Raw genomic sequence first — 20,062 nt, forward strand, 5'->3', positions numbered from 1 at the left:
GGAAGGTAGCAAATGTAACCCAGCTATTCATAAGAAATAGGAGCAGGAGTAGGCCATACGGTCCCTCGCGCCTCCTCAAGAAAGGAGGGAGAGAGAAAACAGGGAACTAAAGGCCAGTTAGCCAGACATTAGTCATCGGGAAAATGCTGGAATCCATTGTTAAGGAAGTGGTATCAGGGCACTTAGATAATCATAACATGATTAGGCAGAGTCAACATGGTCTTACGAAAGAAAAATCGTGTTTAACAAATTTCTTAGAGTTTTTTGTACATGTAACTAGCAGGGTAGATGAAGGGGAACCAGTGGATGTAGTATATTTGGATTTCCAATAGGCATTCGATGAGGTGCCACATAAAAGGTTACTGCACAAGATAAAGGCTCACGGGGTTGGGAGTAATATATTAGCATGGATAGAGGATAGGCTAACTAACAGAAAACAGAGAGTCGGTTAACGGGTCATTTTCTGGTTGGTGGTCTGTAACTAGTGGGGTGCCGCACGGATCAATGCTTGGGGCTCAGCTATTTACAATTAATAATAACATAAGAAATATGAGCAGGAGTTGGCCATTCGGCCCCTTCCGCCTGTTCCGCCATTCAATGAGATCATGGCTGATCTGATCTTGGCCTCAACTCCACTTCCCCGCCCGCTCCCCATAACCCTTCACTCCCTTATCATTCAAAAATCTGTCGCTCTCCACGTTAAATATATTCAATGACCCAGCCTCCACAGCTCTCTGGGGCAGAGATTTCCAAAGATTCATGATCCTCTGAGAGAAGAAATTCCTCCTCATCTCAGTCTGAAACGGGCGACCCCTTATTCTGAGACTATGCCCCCGAGTTCTAGATTCCCCCACCGAGGGAAACATCCTCTCTGCATCTACCCTGTCAAGCCCCCTCAGAATCTTATAGTTTCGAATAAGGTCACCTCTCATTCTTCTAAACTCCAGTGAGTATCGGCCCAACCTGCTCAACCTTTCTTCATGTGACAACCCCCTCATCTCAGGAATCAACCGAGTGAACCTTCTCTGAATTGCCTCCAATGCAAGTATATCCTTCCTTAAATACGGAGACCAAAACTGTACGCAGTACTCCAGGTGTGGTCTCACCAATACCCTGTACAGTTGTAGCAGGACTTCCCTACTTTTATACTCCATTCCCCTTGCAATAAAGGCCAACATTCCATTTGCCTTCCTGATTACTTGCTGATTATTATGATGAAGATTATTGTTCCCAACGTCGATGGAGGAATAGTGCCAAGGAAGCCGGGGGCAGTTCTAACCCCTCCATTTCCTGGGCCTCCGTGGGGGAAAGGTCAGGGTTCTGGTGATTGAAATGGAGCGAATGAGTGCAATGTATCCAAGTTTGCTGACGATACAAAGCTAGATGGGAAAGTGGAGTTGAGGTCGAAAATCAGCCATGATCTTATTGAATGGCGGAGCCGAATGGCCTATTCCTGCTCCTAATTCTTATGTTCTTATGTTCACTCAGTATTAGGCGGGGCTTCAGCTCCCTGGCAGGGAATCATTGCCAACACCTTGATATTCTAGGCTGCTGGCAGCTGCATCGAACCAGGACCCTGACCGTTCCCCCATGGAGGCCCAGGAAACGGAGGGGTAGAACTGCCCTCCGCTTTCTCGGCACTATTCCCCCGTCGACGTTGGGAACAATAATCTTCATCATAATAAACCTCTGGCCTGCAGCTTCAGCGTGGGACTGACCATGCTCCTGAGTGCAGACGCTGCTGGATCCGATGGTGTAACCACTCTCGCTCTCGCACACAATCCCCTCGTTGGCGTGAACCGTGACACGGTAACGCTTCAGTGGCTCCAGCCCATCAAACACCTTCTGGAACATTCCTGCGGGCAAGAACGCAACGTTAGAAACACTCCTCACAGTTATCCCCCAAAACACTCATTCACAGCGATGTCCATAAACACATGAGGGAGAAATGAATGGACAGATATGGTGACAGGCGGAGGTGAAGTGAGGTGGGAGGAGGCTCGTGTGGAATGCCCTGTTTCTGTGCTGTACATTCTATGTATTTCGAAGTGTACCTCTGGGTATAACAAACAAAGGAAATATCCACTATAAATATCTCTCCACTGTCCCATCAAACACTCCCAGGGCAGGTACAGCACGGGGTTAGATACAGAGTAAAGCTCCCTCTACACTGTCCCATCAAACACTCCCAGGGCAGGTACAGCACGGGGTTAGATACAGAGTAAAGCTCCCTCTACACTGTCCCATCAAACACTCCCAGGGCAGGTACAGCACGGGTTAGATACAGAGTAAAGCTCCCTCTACACTGTCCCATCAAACACTTCCAGGGCAGGTACAGCACGGGTTAGATACAGAGTAAAGCTCCCTCTACACTGTCCCATCAAACACTCTCAGGGCAGGTACAGCACGGGGTTAGATACAGAGTAAAGCTCCCTCTACACTGTCCCATCAAACACTCCCAGGGCGGGTACAGCACGGGTTAGATACAGAGTAAAGCTCCCTCTACACTGTCCCATCAAACACTTCCAGGTCAGGTCCAGCATGGGTTAGATACAGAGTAAAGCTCCCTCTACACAGTCCCATCAAACACTCCCAGGTCTGGTACAGCACGGGGTTAGATACAGAGTAAAGCTCCCCCTACACTGTCCCATCAAACACTCCCAGGGCAGGTTCAGCACGGGTTAGATACAGAGTAAAGCTCCCTCTACACTGTCCCATCACACACTCCCAGGGCAGGTTCAGCACGGGTTAGATAATCAGACAATATAAATTGACACCAAGTCAAAGAAGGAGACAAGTGGGAATGGGCAAGGGGTCAGAATTGGAGGAGCGCAGAGATCTCAGAGGGTTGTAGGGCTGGAGGTGGTTACAGAGAGAGGAATGAGGCCATGGAGGGATTTAAACATGAGGATGGAATTTTAAATTTGAGGCATTGCCAGACCGGGAGCCAGTGTTGATCAGCGAGCACTGGGGTGACCAAGACTTGGCACAAGTTAGGATGCAGGCAGCAGAGATTCGGATGAGCTGAAGTTTATGGAGGGAGGCTGGAGGAGAGGAGGCCATCCAGGGGTGCGTTGGAATAGTTGAGCCTGGATATAACAAAGGCATGGATGGAGGTTTCAGCAGCAGATGAGCTGAGGCAGGACAGTGTTACTGTGGTCGGAAGTCAACTTGAGTCAAATATGACACCAATGTTGTGAACAATCTGGTTCAGCCTGAGACATGTGGCCAGGGAGAAAGAACGGAGTTAGTGGTGGGCTTAATCGTTTGAAATTTCTGCTCATCCAAAATTGGATGTTGGACAATCAGTGTGACAAATCAGAGACCGTGGAGGGGTCGGGAGAAGTGGGGGTGAGGTAGAGCTGGGTGTCATCAGCTACATGTGGAAACTGATGCTGTGTTTTTGGATGATGTCACCAAGAGGCAACATGTAGATGTGAAATAGGAGGGGGCCAAGGACAGATCCTTGGGTGACACCAGAGGTAACGATGCGGGGGCGGGAAGAGAAGCCATTGCAGGTGGTTCTCTGGCTACGATTAGATGGATAAGAATGGAAGCAGGCGCGTGCAGTCCCACCCAGCTGGACGATGGTGGAGAGGCGTTGGAGAAGGATAGCATGGTCAACCGTGTCAAAGGCTGCAGACAGGTCCAGAAGGACGAGGAGGGAGAGTTTACCACAGTCACAGTCACATAGGTTGTCATTTGCGACTTTGATATGAGTCATTTCGGTACGGTGGCAGGGGCAGAAACCTGATTGAAGGGATTCAAACATAAAGTTGCGGGAAAGATGGTCACGGATTTGGGAAGCGACAACACGTTCAAGGACTTTGGAGAGGAAAAGGAGATTGGAGATGGGACATTAGTTTGCTAGGACAGAGGAGGCTGAGGATTATGTTACGATAATGGAGTAGAAAGAGGGGAAAAGTGGAGGGTGTGAGCCCACACAGGATAGGTGAGCAGGTAACACCGGTTGACAGGGGTTGGGCATTACCTGTCGAAAGTTGAGTGCTATCTCTTGTTCAGTGAGTAGATATTACCTGTTGCTAGATGCCTGCCTGTGTTCTTCTCAATTTCCCGTAGCTTTCTGGATTGACAGGTGTTGCTCAGAATGGTGCTCTCCACCACCAGCTCCAGAACGATGCAGTATGACCTGACCTTGCGGTGAGCCCATGAGGCTGCCAAGGTACGGTTATTGATAATAGTGATATTCAGATTCGGTGTTTCTATGCGAATGAGGGAGAGTGAAATAAGTGAATGATACACCCAATGACAGAACGATGATACAGTCCGAGAGGTTAGACTTTCAGATAGAATTTCCAAATTCCTCCTGGAGAGTTCCGGGTCTCCCCATGTTTCTACCGGGGGTGGGGGGTCTCTGATCTCCCCATGTTTCTCTGGGGGTGGGGGTTCTCTGATCTCCCCATGTTTCTACCGGGGGTGGGGGGTCTCTGATCTCCCCATGTTTCTCTGGGGGTGGGGGTTCTCTGATCTCCCCATGTTTCTCTGGGGGTGGGGGTCTCTGATCTCCCCATGTTTCTCTGGGGGTGGGGGTTCTCTGATCTCCCCATGTTTCTCTGGGGGTGGGGGGTCTCTGATCTCCCCATGTTTCTCTGGGGGTGGGGGTTCTCTGATCTCCCCATGTTTCTCTGGGGGTGGGGGGTGGGGGGTCTCTGATCGCTTGATGTTGCCGCAGGGAATACCCGGTCACAGTCGAAAAATGGGATGACCCTTGCGATAATTCGTGGCCTGTATTTTTGACTGGGAGTCTACAACATAAATGATGAAATAAAACAATTTCATGGTGTTTTGAGGTTTGATTCTGTACATTTTTCTAAGTAAAGGTTTGATTGAAAATTCGGTGCCATTCACAAGTGGAGGTATCAGACTGGGACATCGTCTCTGGGCAGAGGGACTGAGCAGCCCTGATAGTAACCCACCCACAGCAAACTGTACCAGTGTGGTACAGGAGTAATGGAGCCCACCCTGCTCTCACACCCCCACCCACACCCCACCCTCCTCCCGATCCCCCACCCACACCCCACCCTCCTCCCTCTCCCCCACCCACACCCCACCCTCCTCCCTCTCCCCCACCCACACCCCACCCTCCTCCCTCTTCCCCCTCCCCGCCCATACCCCCACCGAAACCCAACACCCCACCCTCCTCTCACACCCCACCCTCCACCCTCCTCTCACACCCCACCCTCCTCCCTCTCCCTCACCCACACCCCACCCTCCTCCCCCTCCCCCACCCATACCCCCACCCACACCTCACCCTCCTCTCACACCCCCACCCTCCTCTCACACCCACACCCCACCCTCCTCCCTCTCCCTCACCCACACCCCATCCTCCTCCCTCTCCCCCACCCTCCTCTCACACCCCACCCTCCTCCCTCCCCCCATCCTCCTCCCCCTCCCCCACCCATACCCCACACCCCACCCTCCTCTCACACCCCCACCCACACCCCACCCTCCTCTCCCTCCCCCACCCATACCCTCACCAAAACCCAACACCCCACCCTCCTCTCACATCCCCACCCACACTCCACCCTCCTCCCACACACCCTCCCCCACCCTCCACCTCCTGCCCCAGCTCACCTTCCTCCCCCTCCCACACTCTCCACCTCCTCCCGCACACAACCCTCCTCCCCCGGCCCCCCTCCTCCCCCACCCCACCCTCCTCCCCGGCCCCTTCCCCTTCTCCCCATCCTCCCCACCCTTTCTCCCCCACCTCACCCCTCCCAATCCCATCTTACCCCAGCCACTGGGCATCAATTCCTAAGGACTGATTGGAGATTGAGACCTGTCAATTTGGGACATGGACCATTGAATGACAAAGCTTCCTCACACCCTGACTGTGGCCCGCGATTCACTGTACTGCTAACACTCTGCACCCACAGTCAGTGCCCACCAGTGATACACATTCCCCAATCCCCCCAAACCACAAACCCTCCAAACCCCCCCAACCTTAAACCCGCAAACCCCAAACTCTCCAACCCCCCCCCCCAAACCCCAAACCCTCCAGTCCCCCCCGAAACCCTCCAACCCCCCAAACCCCCCGAAACCTTCCAAAGCCCCAAAACCCCAACCCCCCCAAACCCTCCAAACACCCCCAAACCCCAATCCCCCCCAAACCCCCGAAACCTTCCAACCCCCTCCCCCCAAAACCCTCCAAACCCCAAACCCCCCGAAACCTTCCAAACTCCCCGAAACCCTCCAAACCCCCCGAGATCCGCCCCCCCGCCTCACCACCGCCCAACCCCTGGGGTCAGCAGGCTGGTTTGTACCTTGAGGGGGTGCAGGTGGGATGGAGATTGTCTCAGTCACTGAAGCTCCCACTCTGTTAATGGCGACGATGGAGACGCTGTACGGGGCCAGCGAGATGGCCGTGTAGTAGCTCGATGTGTTTTGTAGCACTTTAGTGATGCTAGGTTTATCGAGTGCCGGCTGGAAGGTCAGGTTGTAGCTGAGCACGTCCACACCTGGATCTGTCGGGGGCTGAGAAAAGAGATTTGCAGGTAAAGAATCAAACCTGCATTACGCTGGTTTATCAGCCCCTTTAGCCCGGAAACATTCCTGGTGTCCCCGGGCGTGGAGTACCGTAAGCCCCTCCCCATCCTCAAACACCTCATGGACAACCTGGTCCAGCTCGTCGAGCAACAGGCTGACAGTCATACTCGTCGTCATCATCATCATCATAGGCAGTCCCTCGGAGTCGAGGAAGACTTGCTTCCACTCTTAGCATGAGTCCTTGGGTGGCTGAAGTGTCCAATACGAGAGCCACAGTCCCTGTCACAGGTGGGACAGATAGTGGTTGAGGGAAGGGGTGGGTGGGACTGGTTTGCCGCACGCTCCTTCCGCTGCCTGTGCTTGATTTCTGCATGCTCTCGGTGATAAGACTCGAGGTGCTCAGCGCCCTCCCGGATGCACTTCCTCCACTTAGGGCAGTCTTTGGCCAGGGACTCCCAGGTGTCGGTGGGGATGTTGCATTTTATCAGGGAGGCTTTGAGGGTGTCCCTGTAACGTTTCCTCTGCCCACCTTTGGCTTGTTTGCCGTGAAGGAGTTCCGAGTAGAGCGCTTGCTTTGGGAGTCTCATGTCTGGCATGCGGACAATCTGGCCCTGCCCAGCGGGTCCATGCTCCCCCCCAGCCCCCTCCCATCCCTCTTCATCTCACTCCATCACCATATCCCTCTATTCCTTTCTCCCTCATGTGTTTATCCAGCCTCCCCTGAAATGCATCGATTCTATTTGCCTCAACCCCTCCCTGTGGCAGCGAGTTCCACATTCTCACCGCTCTCTTTGTGACTATCTTATATTTAAGAAAAAATTATAAATACTTGAAAAATTGTTTTTTTTAATTAGAACAACACAGATTCCAGGAGAGAAATGGTGAAAGGCGGTTAGAAGCAAACTGTTAACAGCAGCTGAGAGTCTCGAATGAGGGGCCATAAAGATCATAAAGACCTGATTAAATGTGAGAGATTCAGATCAAAGGGCAGGAGAAAGTAGGTCACACAGAGAGTGGTGAGGCTGTGGATTCACTGCCAGGGTTAATGGTTGAGACAGAAACTGTGGCAACATTCAGGCTTAGATTGGAGAGATGGATGGCGGAATACGGGAACAGGACGGGTAAATGTGAATGGAACTATATACTCACGCGGAGGACAACTACCGGGGCACACACTGGGTGGGCCGAATGGCCTCTCTCCGTGTAATGTCTGTATTTACTTCTTTAACACTGATAGATGAAGCTCTTAATTTTTCAGCACTTTAGCTTGTAACCTGACAGAGCGAGAGATAGCGAGAGAGAGATAGTGAGGGAGAGAGATATAGAGACACAGAGAGAGAGTGTGAGAGAGAGAGATTGAGAGAGAGATAGATGGAGATAAAGAGAGAGAGATAGAGAGAGAGAGAGAGATACAGAGAGAGTGTATGAGAGAGAGATTGAGAGAGAGAAATAGAGAGAGAGAGAGAGGCAGAGCAAGAGAGAAAGAGATAGAGAGACAGAGAGAGAGTGTGTCTGAGAGAGAGAGAGATAGAGAGAGACAGAGACAGAGACAGAGAGAGAGAGAGACAGTGAGAGAGACACACAGTGAGAAACAGAGAGAGAGAGAGACAGACAGACAGACAGACAGTGAGAGAGAGAGAGATAGAGAGAGAGTGAGAGAGACAGAAAAAGAGAGCGAGACAGTGAGAGATGGTGAAACACAATGAGAGAGAGCGAGAGAGACAGCACTTTGTGGCTGCCACTCACCTGCCATCGGAGTTGCACGTGCCGCTCGCCCGGACAATGCTGACTGGGACCATCAGTAAATGACCAACGAAGACGCAGACTTTGGGTGATTTCTGTTACATAAATAAAATGGCTTTTTGCAAATACTGTCCGTGTGAAACAGTAAAAATAACTCTCAACACCACTGAGCTCTTCACAAGTCAGTCAGCGGTCAGTTTGTGAACTCACACCTCGCTAATGGTGTATCAGCCTTAACCCTACGTAACAGTGTTGGTGACTCCAGGAATTACAGACACATGCACACAATGTTGGATTAACCGTGAAGACCTTTAGTTGTACAACTAAAGTTAAATCTTAAACGAAGGCAATGACTACACTGAGCTAAACACACTGCAGCACAACACACACACTGTCAGGCTCCCTTTGTCTGTTCCACAGGCCCAAGAGCTGGTCAGCTACTTTGTCCTGGGTGACCAGACCAAGGGCTCGTGCTTAACTGCAGCAAAACCGATCTCTCGCTACCCTCACATTTATGTCCTGAATTACCGTGTGTGTCAATCGCCCTGATCAGTAGGCCGCCAGGCCTAAGACTGCTCGATTGTTTTACAGAATTCTCAAGGCACATCCTTCCATTAATCAGCCGCCCCCCACAGCAGGGGCATTGTGGCCTTGCATTGTCGCCGTTAGAGTTTCCGACTTTGTTTTGCAAGGTCTGTATCAGGCTTAGCTCGTTACAGCAGCCATCTTACCTTGGCCCTGTTCATATCCTGACCCCTGAGCCCTAGTCAATGCCCCTGACCTCCCCCCTCACTGACCCCGACGCCCCCTCACTGACCCCGACCCCACCCCCACATCCCCGACCCTCCCCTCACTGCCCCCGAAACCCTCACCTCCCCCGACCCCCCCACTCACTGCCCCCAACCCCCCCTCACTGATCCCCGACCAGCCCCACATCTCAAGACCCCCCCTCACTTCCCCCGACCCCCTCACTGACCCCGACTCCTCCTCACTGACTCCTAATCCCCCTCACCTCTCCCGACCCACCCACTCACTACCTCCAACCCCCCCCCTCACTTCCCCTGACCCCCTCACTGCCCCCGACTCCTTCTCACCGTCCCGTAATGTTTTCTGGGAAGGATAGTTCCAGTTTTATGACCTGCGGGGATGAAGATAGTTTCACTCCATCCACTCCAGGTGCTTCCGGGGAGATTGAGCATCCTTCGGATCCGGAGCTGATACGCAGAGGATGATTCCAGGGAGACCTTGCAGGTTTCTGAAAACACCAACACCAAAGGAAACAAAAGTAAAATCAGGGACAAGCATCCTCAGTATTGTAACTCTCCAGTGCCCTAACCCTCCCATCGAAGCCCATCACTCCAGTTCCCTAACCCTCCCATCAAGGCCCATCCCTCCAGTCCCCTAACCCTCCCATCAAGGCCCATCCCTCCAGTCCCCTAACTCTCCCATCGAAGCCCATCCCTCCAATCCCCTAACTCTCCAATCGAAGCCCATCCCTCCAATCCCCTAACTCTCCCATCGAAGCCCATCCCTCCAGTCCCCTAACTCTCCCATCGAAGCCCATCCCTCCAGTCCCCTAACCCTCCCATTGAAGCCCATCCCTCCAGTCCCCTAACCCTCCCATTGAAGCCCATCCCTCCAGTCCCCTAACTCTCCCATCGAATTCCATCCCTCCAGTCCCCTAACCCTCCCATCGAAGCCCATCCCTCCAGTGCCCTAACTCTCCCATCGAAGCCCATCCCTCCAGTGCCCTAACTCTCCCATCGAAGCCCATCCCTCCAGTCCTCCAACCCTCCCATCAAGGCCCATCCCTCCAGTCCCCTAACCCCCCCATCGAAGCCCATCCCTCCAGTCCCCTAACCCTCCCATCAAGGCCCATCCCTCCAGTCCCCTAACTCTCCCATCGAAGCCCATCCCTCCAATCCCCTAACTCTCCCATCGAAGCCCATCCCTCCAGTCCCCTAACTATCCCATCGAAGCCCATTCCTCCAGTCCCCTAACTCTCCCATCGAAGCCCATCCCTCCAGTCCCCTAACCCTCCCATCGAAGCCCATCCCTCCAGTCCCCTAACCCTCCCATCGAAGCCCATCCCTCCTTTCCCCTAACTCCCTCATCGAATCCCATCCCTCTAGTCCTGTAACTCTCCCATTAAGGCCCATCCCTCTAGTCCCCTAACCCTCCCATCGAAGCCCATCCCTCTAGTCCTCTAACTCTCCCATCAAGGCCCATCCCTCCATCCCCTAACTCTCCCATCGAAGCCCATCCCTCTAGTCCCCTAACTGCCCCGTCGAAGCTCATCCCTCAAGTGCCCTAACCCTCCCATCAAGGCCCATCCCTCCAGTACCCTAAATCCCCCATCGAAGCCCATCCCTCCCGTCCCCTAACTTCCCCGTCGAAGCCCATCCCTCCAGTCCCCTAACTCAATCAAAACTAATTTTTCTCATCAGAGTTGAACTGCTCGCCCAAGTTGATTGATACGGTGTTGAAGTTTCTGGCTGTAAGTCTATCATGTATCTTACATTATTATATATAACTGTATCCTAACATGCTATACATGACTGTAATAAGATATGACCTGTAACCACCAACATACCTTACCACCAGGGGTGCACTTGCAAGAGACAGGTATATAAGTACAGGTCTCAGGCAAGTGCAGCATTCCAGAGCTGTGAAATAAAGGTGCAGGTCCAGAGTGACCTTGACTTCACTACATGCCTCGTGTGAATCTGTACTGAGGGGACAGGACTTTACAGTGGCGACGAGTTACGGGATTACAGAATCCACAGAATGGCGAACAACGGATCAGATGAAAAGTACAATGCGGGAGACAATTGGGAGGACTTTATAGAAAGGCTCCAGCAAAGCTTTGTAACCAAAGACTGGTTAGGCGACGATAAGGCAGACAAGAGAAGAGCCCATCTCTTGACCAGCTGTGGCTCGAAAACATACGCTTTAATGAAGGATCTGTTGGCACCCGAGAAACCAGCAAGCAAGTCGTTTGAAGAATTGAGCACAGTGGTAAGAGACCACCTGAAGCCAGCGAGCAGCCTACACATGGCCAGGCACAGGTTCTACAACTACAGACGCTGTGTGGGCCAGAGCATACCCGACTACGTGGCGGAACTTCGGAGGTTGGCTAGTTTATGTGAGTTCTCTGATGAACTGAGGAGAGAAATGCTGAGAGACTTTTTCATTGAAGGAATAGGCCACGCAGGCATATTCCGAAAGCTCATAGAGACCAAGAACCTGACCTTAGAGGCAGCAGCACTGGTTGCACAGACATTCTTGGTAGGAGAAGAAGAAACGAGATTGATTTACAATGCAGGTACGACAACTAACGAAATATCGGAACAAGAAGTTCACAGCACTAAACAAGCTGCTACCCCCACACACAGACAAAACCGGGAGAACAGGCTCTCGACAGCAGGCAGAAGCCATCAAGGGCCACAGGAACGGCCGTTCACACCTCATCAACCCACAATGCGAGCAATCAACTACAAACTGAAAGAAGCTCAAGAGAGATCAGCCAGACGCAGCTCATTCTTTGGAAACTCTTTGAACAATGGAACAGGTCTGTGCTGGAGGTGTGGGGGTGGGCACTCGGCAAGGGGATGTCGATTTCAGCAGGCTGTTTGCAGAAATTGTGAATATACAGGGCATTTGGCCCGCATGTGCAAAAAACGGCAGCTCGGCTGGTATACGAATCGGATGGGTCGGAAAGCGGACCAGAAGATGGTGGGGACAGTACCCGGGACACCAATGTACAGCGGGTCAACACGATCAATGGCCGCTGCTCCTACGACAGGACGCCTCCTATAATGATGAGGGTCCTACTCAACGGGATATCTGTCAACATGGAGCTGGATAAGGGAGCGAGTCAATCTCTCATGGGCGCTCAACAATTTGAACAACTGTGGCCGCATAAAAGAGACAGATCAAAACTCAGAAGGGTCGACACCAAACTAAGGACCTATACCAAAGAAATCGTACCAGTCCTCGGCAGCGCCATGCTCTCTGTCACACACAAAGGGACAGTGAACCGACTTCCCCTGTGGATTGTCCCCGGAGACCCCCCAGCACTGCTGCGGAGAAGCTGGCTGGCAAAACTAAACTGGAAATGGGATGATGTCCATGCCATGTCATTAGAGGAACGGACCTCCTGCTCAACAGTTATAAAGCGATTTGAACATCTCTTTCAGCCAGGTGTGGGCACTTTCAAAGGGGCCAAAGTCAAAATCTACATCACACAGGATGCTAGACCAGTCCATCACAAGGCCAGAGCTGTACCCTATGTGATGAGGGAAAAGATTGAACACGAACTAGACAGGCTTCTGCGGGAAGGCATTATATTACCTGTGGAATTTAGCGACTGGGCAAGTCCCATCGTCCCAGTCATGAAGCCTGATGGATCTGTACGAATCTGTGGGGACTACAAATCTACCATAAACAGAGTCTCCCTGCAGGACCAGTACCCGCTGCCCAGAGCGGAGGACTTATTTGCCACATTGGCTGGAGGTAAACTTTTCTCAAAACCAGACCTCACATCTGCGTATATGACGCAAGAATTGACCGAGGAATCCAAGCTACTCACCACCATCAACACACATCGAGGCCTTTTCATGTACAATCGATGCCCATTCGGCATCAGGTCGGCAGCTGCCATATTCCAGCGCAACATGGAGAGTCTGCTCAAGTCCATCCCGGGGACGGTTGTATTTCAAGACGACATACTTATCACGGGCAGGGACACCGACTCCCGTCTCCGTAATTTGGAGGAAGTACTAAAGCGATTGGATCGGGTAGGCCTACGAGTCAAGAAATCCAAGTGTCTGTTTCTCGCACCCGAGGTTGAATTTTTGGGCAGAAGGATTGCCGCTGATGGAATCCGCCCAACAGAGTCCAAAACAGAAGCAATTCTCCTGGCACCCAGGCCCCGGAATGTCTCAGAACTGCGCGCCTTTCTCGGGCTACTCAATTACTTTGGGAACTTTATGCAGAACTTAAGCACGCTGCTGGAGCCTCTCCACGTGCTACTCAGGAAGGGGTGCGATTGGTTTTGGGGGGACGCCCAGGAACGCGCCTTCAATAAGGCACGCAACCTTCTGTGTTCCAACAGTGTTTTGACTTTCTTTGACCCAGGTAAAAAGTTAGTTCTCACATGTGATGTGTCAGCGTATGGGGTCGGGTGCGTTTTGCAACATGTCAACAGTGCGGGCGAATTACAACCCATAGCTTATGCCTCCAGGTCACTTTCGCGGGCGGAGTGCGGGTACGGAATGGTAGAGAAGGAGGCACTCGCGTGCGTGTACGGTGTCAAAAAGATGCACCAATACCTTTTCGGGACCAAGTTCGCGTTAGAAATCGACCACAAGCCCCTCACGTCCCTCCTATCCGAGAGCAAGGCAATAAACGCCAATGCCTCGGCACGAATTCAACGGTGGGCACTCATGCTGGCGTCCTACGACTATACCATAAGGCACAGACCAGGCACAGACAACTGTGCCGACACACTCAGCAGGCTACCCCTGGCGACCATGGAAGGGTCTGACGAACAGGACTGTGAGATAGTCATGGCAATCAATGCCTTTGAGTCCACAGGTTCGCCCATGATGGCTCGCCAAATCAGAGCCTGGACGGCCAGCGACCCCACGTTATCCTTAGTAAAAAGATGTGTCCTAACCGGTGACTGGGCAGAGGCTCGCGATGCCTGCCCCGAGGAATTAAAACCCTTTCACAGGCGCATGCATGAGCTATCACAACAAGCAGACTGCCTGATGTGGGGCAGCCGAGTAGTCATGCTTCTGCGAGGCAGAGAGGCATTTGTCCGGGAGCTCCACCGCGAGCACCCGGGGATCGTTCTCATGAAGGCCATAGCCAGATCCCACGTCTGGTGGTCTGGTATTGATGCGGACTTGGAGCTCTGCGTCCGAAGGTGCACCATTTGTGCCCAACTCAGCAATGCCCCCAGGGAGGCTCCACTGAGCCCCTGGCCCTGGCCTACCAAACCATGGTCGCTGGTGCACGTAGACTATGCGGGCCCATTCATGGGCAAAATGTTCCTCGTAGTTGTAGATGCATTTTCAAAGTGGATCGAATGCACCATTTTAAACTCGAGCACAACCTCCACCACTGTGGAGAGCCTCGCAACCATGTTTGCAACGCACGGAATCCCTGACATATTGGTCAGTGACAATGGTCCGTGCTTCACCAGCGCAGAATTCCAAGACTTTATAATTGACCACGGCATAAATCACGTCAAGACGGCACCGTTCAAGCCGGCCTCCAACGGCCAGGCGGAGAGAGCAGTGCAAATCATTAAACAAGGCATGCTTAAAATCCAAGGTCCCACGCTGCAGGGTCGCCTGTCGCGACTGCTGCTGGCATACAGATCTCGTCCGCACTCACTGACTGGGATCCCCCCGCGCAACTGTTGATGAAAAGGACTTTAAAAACAAGGCTCTCATTAATCCTCCCAGACATGCACGGAATCATTGAGGCAAAGCGCCGTAAGCTGACTGAGTACCATGACAGAAATTCGAGGGGGAGATGGAATGAGATAGGGGACAAAGTGTTTGTACTAAACTATGGCAGGGGTCCCAAATGGCTTGCAGGGACAGTAACGGGCAAAGAAGGAAACAGGCTACTGGTAGTACAAATGGACAATGGCCAAACCTGCCGGAGGCATGTAGACCAAGTCAAAAGCAGATTTCCCAACAACACTGTGGAACCAGAGGCAGACTACAATGTGGAACTCGCACCACACCTGGTGGACAGACAGAGGGAACAACCTGAGGAAAGGGCAATCCCAACAGACAGCCCAGGCGAGTCAACAACAATCACACCAATCGAAACAGACAGCCCAGGCGAGATACCAGCAACCACACCCAAAGAAAAACAGACACCAAGGCAGACAACTGAACCACAACTCAGACGCTCCACGCGTGAGCGTAGACCACCTGAGAGACTGAACCCATAAAGACAATAAGACCTTGGGGGAGGGTGATGTCATGTATCTTACATTATTATATATAACTGTATCCTAACATGCTATACATGACTGTAATAAGATATGACCTGTAACCACCAGCATACCTTACCACCAGGGGTGCACTTGCAAGAGACAGGCATATAAGGACAGGTCTCAGGCAAGTGCAGCATTCCAGAGCTGTGAAATAAAGGTGCAGGTCCAGAGTGACATTGACTTCACTACATGCCTCGTGTGAATCTGTACTGAGCGGACAGGACTTTACAGTGGCGAAGGTGATTCTGTCAGCCTCCTGAATTTACTTTGCATCCTTATTCCTTACAGCCCGTGCTATTACCTCGTGGCCTCGATTCACTTGAGACACAGTCTGTCTGAAAGAAAGATCAAATTAAACGGAATGACTTCACAGTTGACAGACACTGAAGCACTTTGAAATATCAGATTTTTGAACAAGCAGATTTAACGATTAAAAATAATCTTTCTGGGATTGACTGCAGTTCCATGGATTAAACTACAGGTATTACCTAAGGAAGGATATACACGCCTTAGAAGGGTAACGAAGGTTCACCAGACTGATTCCTGGGATGAAAGGGATTGTCCTATGAGGAGAGAGTGAGTTAAGATTGGGCCTATTCTCTCTGGAGTTTAGTCATTGAAATGTATAAAATTCTTACAGTGATTGACAGGTAGATGCAGGGAGGATGTTTCCCCGGGCTGGGGAAGCTAGAACCAGGGGTCGGCGTCTCAGAATAAGGGGTCGGCCATTTAGGACTGAGATGAGGAGAAACTTCTTCCCTCAGAGGATGGTGAATCTTTGGAATTCTCTGCTCCAGAGGGCTGTGGAGGCTCAATCTTTGAGTATATTCAAGACAGAGATCAATAGATTTTTGGACAAAAGGGGAATCAAGGGATATGGGGACAGTGCAGGGAAGGTGGAGTTGAGGTCAAAGTTCAGCCATGATCTCATTGAATGGCGGAGCAGGCTCGAGGGACCGAATGGCCGATTCCTGCTCCTAATTCAAATGTTCTAAAGACAGGGCCAGAAATGGCTGCAATGGCAGGTTTGCTGATGAATGAGATGAACTGGGCTGTTTTACACCATTAACATCACTAGATATCGATAGGATAATGTCAGAGTGAGGTCAGATTGGTGTCAGTGTCATTAATGCATCATAGTAATACAGCAATTTCTGGCCCATATATTGCACGTTCTGGGACTGAATACTGGGTCCAGCCCAGGCTGAGATGGTGAGTGTCTCTCTAAGCTGCAAGGATTCAATGTGAAATAGCTGGACAGCTCCTCCATGGGCACAGACCCACCCTACAACACTATCTCGAATTCTGCACAAATTGTTAACCCCGATAGGATGAATAGTGCAGGACATGGTCGGTGTAGAGGGAGCTTTACTCTGTACTTAACCCGTGCTGTACCTGCTCTGGGAGTGTGTGATGGGACCGTGCAGAGGGAGCTTTACTCTGTATCTAACCCCCTGTACCTGCTCTGGGAGTGTTTGATGGGACAGTGTAGAGGGAGCTTTACTCTGTATCTAACCCCATGCTGTACCTGCCCTGGGAGTGTTTGATGGGACAGTGTAGAGGGCGCTTTACTCTGTATCTAACCCCATGCTGTACCTGCCCTGGGAGTGTTTGATGGGACAGTGTCGACGGAGCTTTACTCTGTATCTAACCCCGTGCTGTACCTGCCCTGGGAGTGTTTGATGGGACAGTGTAGAGGGAGCTTTACTCTGTATCTAACCCGTGCTGTACCTGCCCTGGGAGTGTTTGATGGGACAGTGTAGACGGAGCTTTACTCTGTATCTAACCCCGTGCTGTACCTGCCCTGGGAGTGTTTGATGGGACAGTGTAGAGGGAGCTTTACTCTGTATCTAACCCCGTGCTGTACCTGCCCTGGGAGTGTTTGATGGGGCAGTGTAGACGGAGCTTTACTCTATATCTAACCCCGTACTGTACCTGCCCTGGGAGTGTTTGATGGGACAGTGTCGACGGAGCTTTACTCTGTATCTAACCCCCTGTACCTGCCCTGGGAGTGTTTGATGGGGCAGTGTCGACGGAGCTTTACTCTGTATCTAACCCCCTGTACCTGCCCTGGGAGTGTTTGATGGGACAGTGTAGACGGACCTTTCCCAGTCTGCTTTGTGTTAGAAAGTTTAGGAGATGGCTGTGTCCTTGTACCTGGTTCCAGCTGCCGAACGATTGTCTGCGATACTGAATTTCATTGTGAATCTCTTTCACTTCTGGCTTCTTCCAGGTGAGTGTGAGGTGCCCCCTGGACCTCACCAGCTTGATCTTTTTGTCCTGCGGCGCTTTGTACTTGACTAAAATAAGAGAATGAAGAGTTAGAACGGAGAATGAAGTGATTGAACCTATGCTGCCGTTACAATGCAGTCGCGGGTCTGGGTCTGAGCTGCCTACGTCCAGCGCTCTGTTGTAGCCGCATGAGCTGAGGATCAATTCTCACTGCTCGTTACCTTATGTCAAGTTTTGACATGTGGCAGAAAGCTCACGGGTTCTTTCTGTGGTTCTTCCAGTTCATCGTCAGATCCCTTGAGCAGCAGACTAGGAACTGACCTCAGAGAGAGTGGCTGATACGAAGCAGTTACAGGTTCCGGACCCTCGCTGATCACCGTGACCATTGCGAACTTCCGGGGACCCTCGCTGACCCCTCACTGACCCCCCTGGACCCTCGCTGACCCCCCGTGACACTTGCTGACCCCCCCTGAGACCCTCACTGAACCCCCGTGACCCTCGCTGACCCCCTCGGAAGCCTTACTGACCCCGAGACCCTCGCTGACCCACCCGAGACCCTCGTTGGCCCCCCGTGACCCTCGCTGACCCCCCGGGAGCCTCACTGACCCCGAGGCCCTCGCTGACCCCCCCCCCCCCGGGAGCCTCACTGACCCCGAGACCCTCGCTGACCCCCCACCCGGGAGCCTCACTGCCCCCCCCCCCCCAGGATCCCCCCGGGATCCTCTCTGACCACCCGGGCCCCTCGCTGACCCCCCGGGCCTCTCCCTATCACCCACTGTAACTCTGAGCGATGGACCGCTCCGGCCAATCATCGGGCGAGGTTCCAGCGGGAATTTGGGGGAGGAGATTGTCTCCCCACCTTCAGCAGACTGTGGGCAGTAACTCGCCCCCCCACCACCTCTTGGTTTGCCCTTGGCTGGAGGGGAATCCCTGCACTCACAGATACTGCCCACAACCAGATGCAGCAAACAGTCTGCAAACGGTGAGAGATGTGAAGAAGAGCAGCGCCTGTCCTACTCCTGATATTCCAGCTGGTCCTTGCAGCAAGTGCCGAGACTGGCGATGGAGAACTGGCGAGCTCGGGGCCAGCCACGTATTCTGCACCGCCTGATGCCGGCACCTCGCACAGCAAGAGTCCGACTCACTCGCAGTCATTGGCACAACGAAGAGCTTTTGCGATTTCAGCCTCTTGTGCCCGAATGTTGCTTCCACCCAGAAGGTGAGGTTCTTGTTGAGGTACAGGTCGTCTCGGGGCACCATGTGCCTGCTCCCATTCCCCACCTCAAAGGACATGCACTTCTTGCACGTGTCACAACTGCAAATGGCAAACGAGAGAAACACAATCTTATAAAACAGGAAACAATATATCAGAACGTGGTGTCAGGTCTCTGACCGCGGTTCATCCACCCACCCTGGAAACCTCAGTGCAAGATCAGCACCGACAGTTACCCCGTTCTCTCAGCTTCCCACCAATCTACAGGAGATCTGGACAACTGCACGGACACGACTGGTGCGTCAGCAGGATATTCAGCTACCGAAGGCATCACTCCCAGGCTGTACTTTAGCTGACGGGTCAGGATAATCCCGGGCACTGACCCTCAGCACTGGCAGGGCTCCAACCTGCATTCTGGCTCAATGTCACACCCATTAACTGAAAGCCATCAAACGCAGGGCAAATCATTATTGGGTTTAAGTGCGAACGTTTCCCAATCACAAGGCACTAAGGGGAGAATTTCCTCGCTGCACTCAGCACATTGGCGATGCACAAATGGTGCAGGCAACTTTCTCCCACCAGGAAAATTGGGCACAAGCCATTTCTGCATCATTCGCGACATCGCAGCGTTTTCCCCGCCCCTCCCCCGCTTTCCCCAGGCCCCTCACCCGCTTTCCGCAGGCCCATCCCCCGCTTTCCGCAGGCCCCTCCCCTGCTTTCTCCAGGCCCCTCACGCTTTCCCCAGGCCCCTCCCCTGCTTTCTCCAGGCCCCTCCCACTTTCCCCAGGCCGCCCCCCCCCCACTTTCCCCAGGCCCCTCCCCTGCTTTCCCCAAGCTCCTCCCCCGCTTTCCGCAGGCCCCTCCCCGCTTTCCACAGGCCCCTCCCCTGCTTTCCCTAGGCCCCTCCCCCATGTTCCCCAGGCCCCTCCCCCATGTTTCCCAGGCCCCTCCCCTGCTTTCCCCAGGCCCCTCCCCTGCTTTCCCCAGGCCCCTCCCCCGTGTTCCCCAGACCCCTCCCCTGTTTTTCCCAGGCCCCTCCCCCACGTTCCCCAGGCCCCTCCCCTGGTTTCTCCGGGCCTCTCCCCCGCTTTCCCCAGGCCCCTCCCACTTTCTGAACTGCCTGCGAGTGTCCTTATTTCCGTATATTATAATGAGCTGCTGGGAGTTGCTGGATTGGGATGACAAGGGGCCCGGGGACCTTCGGACCTGTGCCCAGCCCGGGTAAGGCTGACCCGTGAGTCACTGACCCTCGGACCTGTGCCCAGCCCGGGTACGGCTGACCCGTGAATCACTGACCCTCGGACCTGTGCCCAGCCTGGGTAAGGCTGACCCGTGAGTCACTGACC

The 20,062-nt window shown here is 52.9% G+C and overlaps 1 protein-coding gene across 3 annotated transcripts in view; it reads right to left on the reverse strand.

Annotated features, from left to right (window-relative positions):
- LOC139229126 (interleukin-12 receptor subunit beta-1-like) overlaps positions 1–20,062 on the reverse strand; it is a 93,408-nt gene that overhangs the window by 28,489 nt on the left and 44,857 nt on the right. For all 3 annotated transcript variants that reach the window (XM_070860789.1, XM_070860788.1, XM_070860787.1), the window contains 8 exons: positions 18,649–18,818; positions 17,429–17,571; positions 15,573–15,606; positions 9,389–9,505; positions 8,254–8,345; positions 6,285–6,495; positions 4,038–4,223; positions 1,719–1,856 (listed from right to left, as the gene is read on the reverse strand). In XM_070860789.1, the coding sequence (XP_070716890.1) occupies positions 1,719–1,856; positions 4,038–4,223; positions 6,285–6,495; positions 8,254–8,345; positions 9,389–9,505; positions 15,573–15,606; positions 17,429–17,571; positions 18,649–18,818 (1,091 nt within the window). The remainder of the gene's footprint in view (positions 1–1,718; positions 1,857–4,037; positions 4,224–6,284; positions 6,496–8,253; positions 8,346–9,388; positions 9,506–15,572; positions 15,607–17,428; positions 17,572–18,648; positions 18,819–20,062) is intronic.

Source organism: Pristiophorus japonicus, chromosome 18 (genome assembly GCF_044704955.1).
Source record: "Pristiophorus japonicus isolate sPriJap1 chromosome 18, sPriJap1.hap1, whole genome shotgun sequence".
In the NCBI taxonomy this organism is placed as follows: Eukaryota; Metazoa; Chordata; class Chondrichthyes; family Pristiophoridae; genus Pristiophorus; species Pristiophorus japonicus.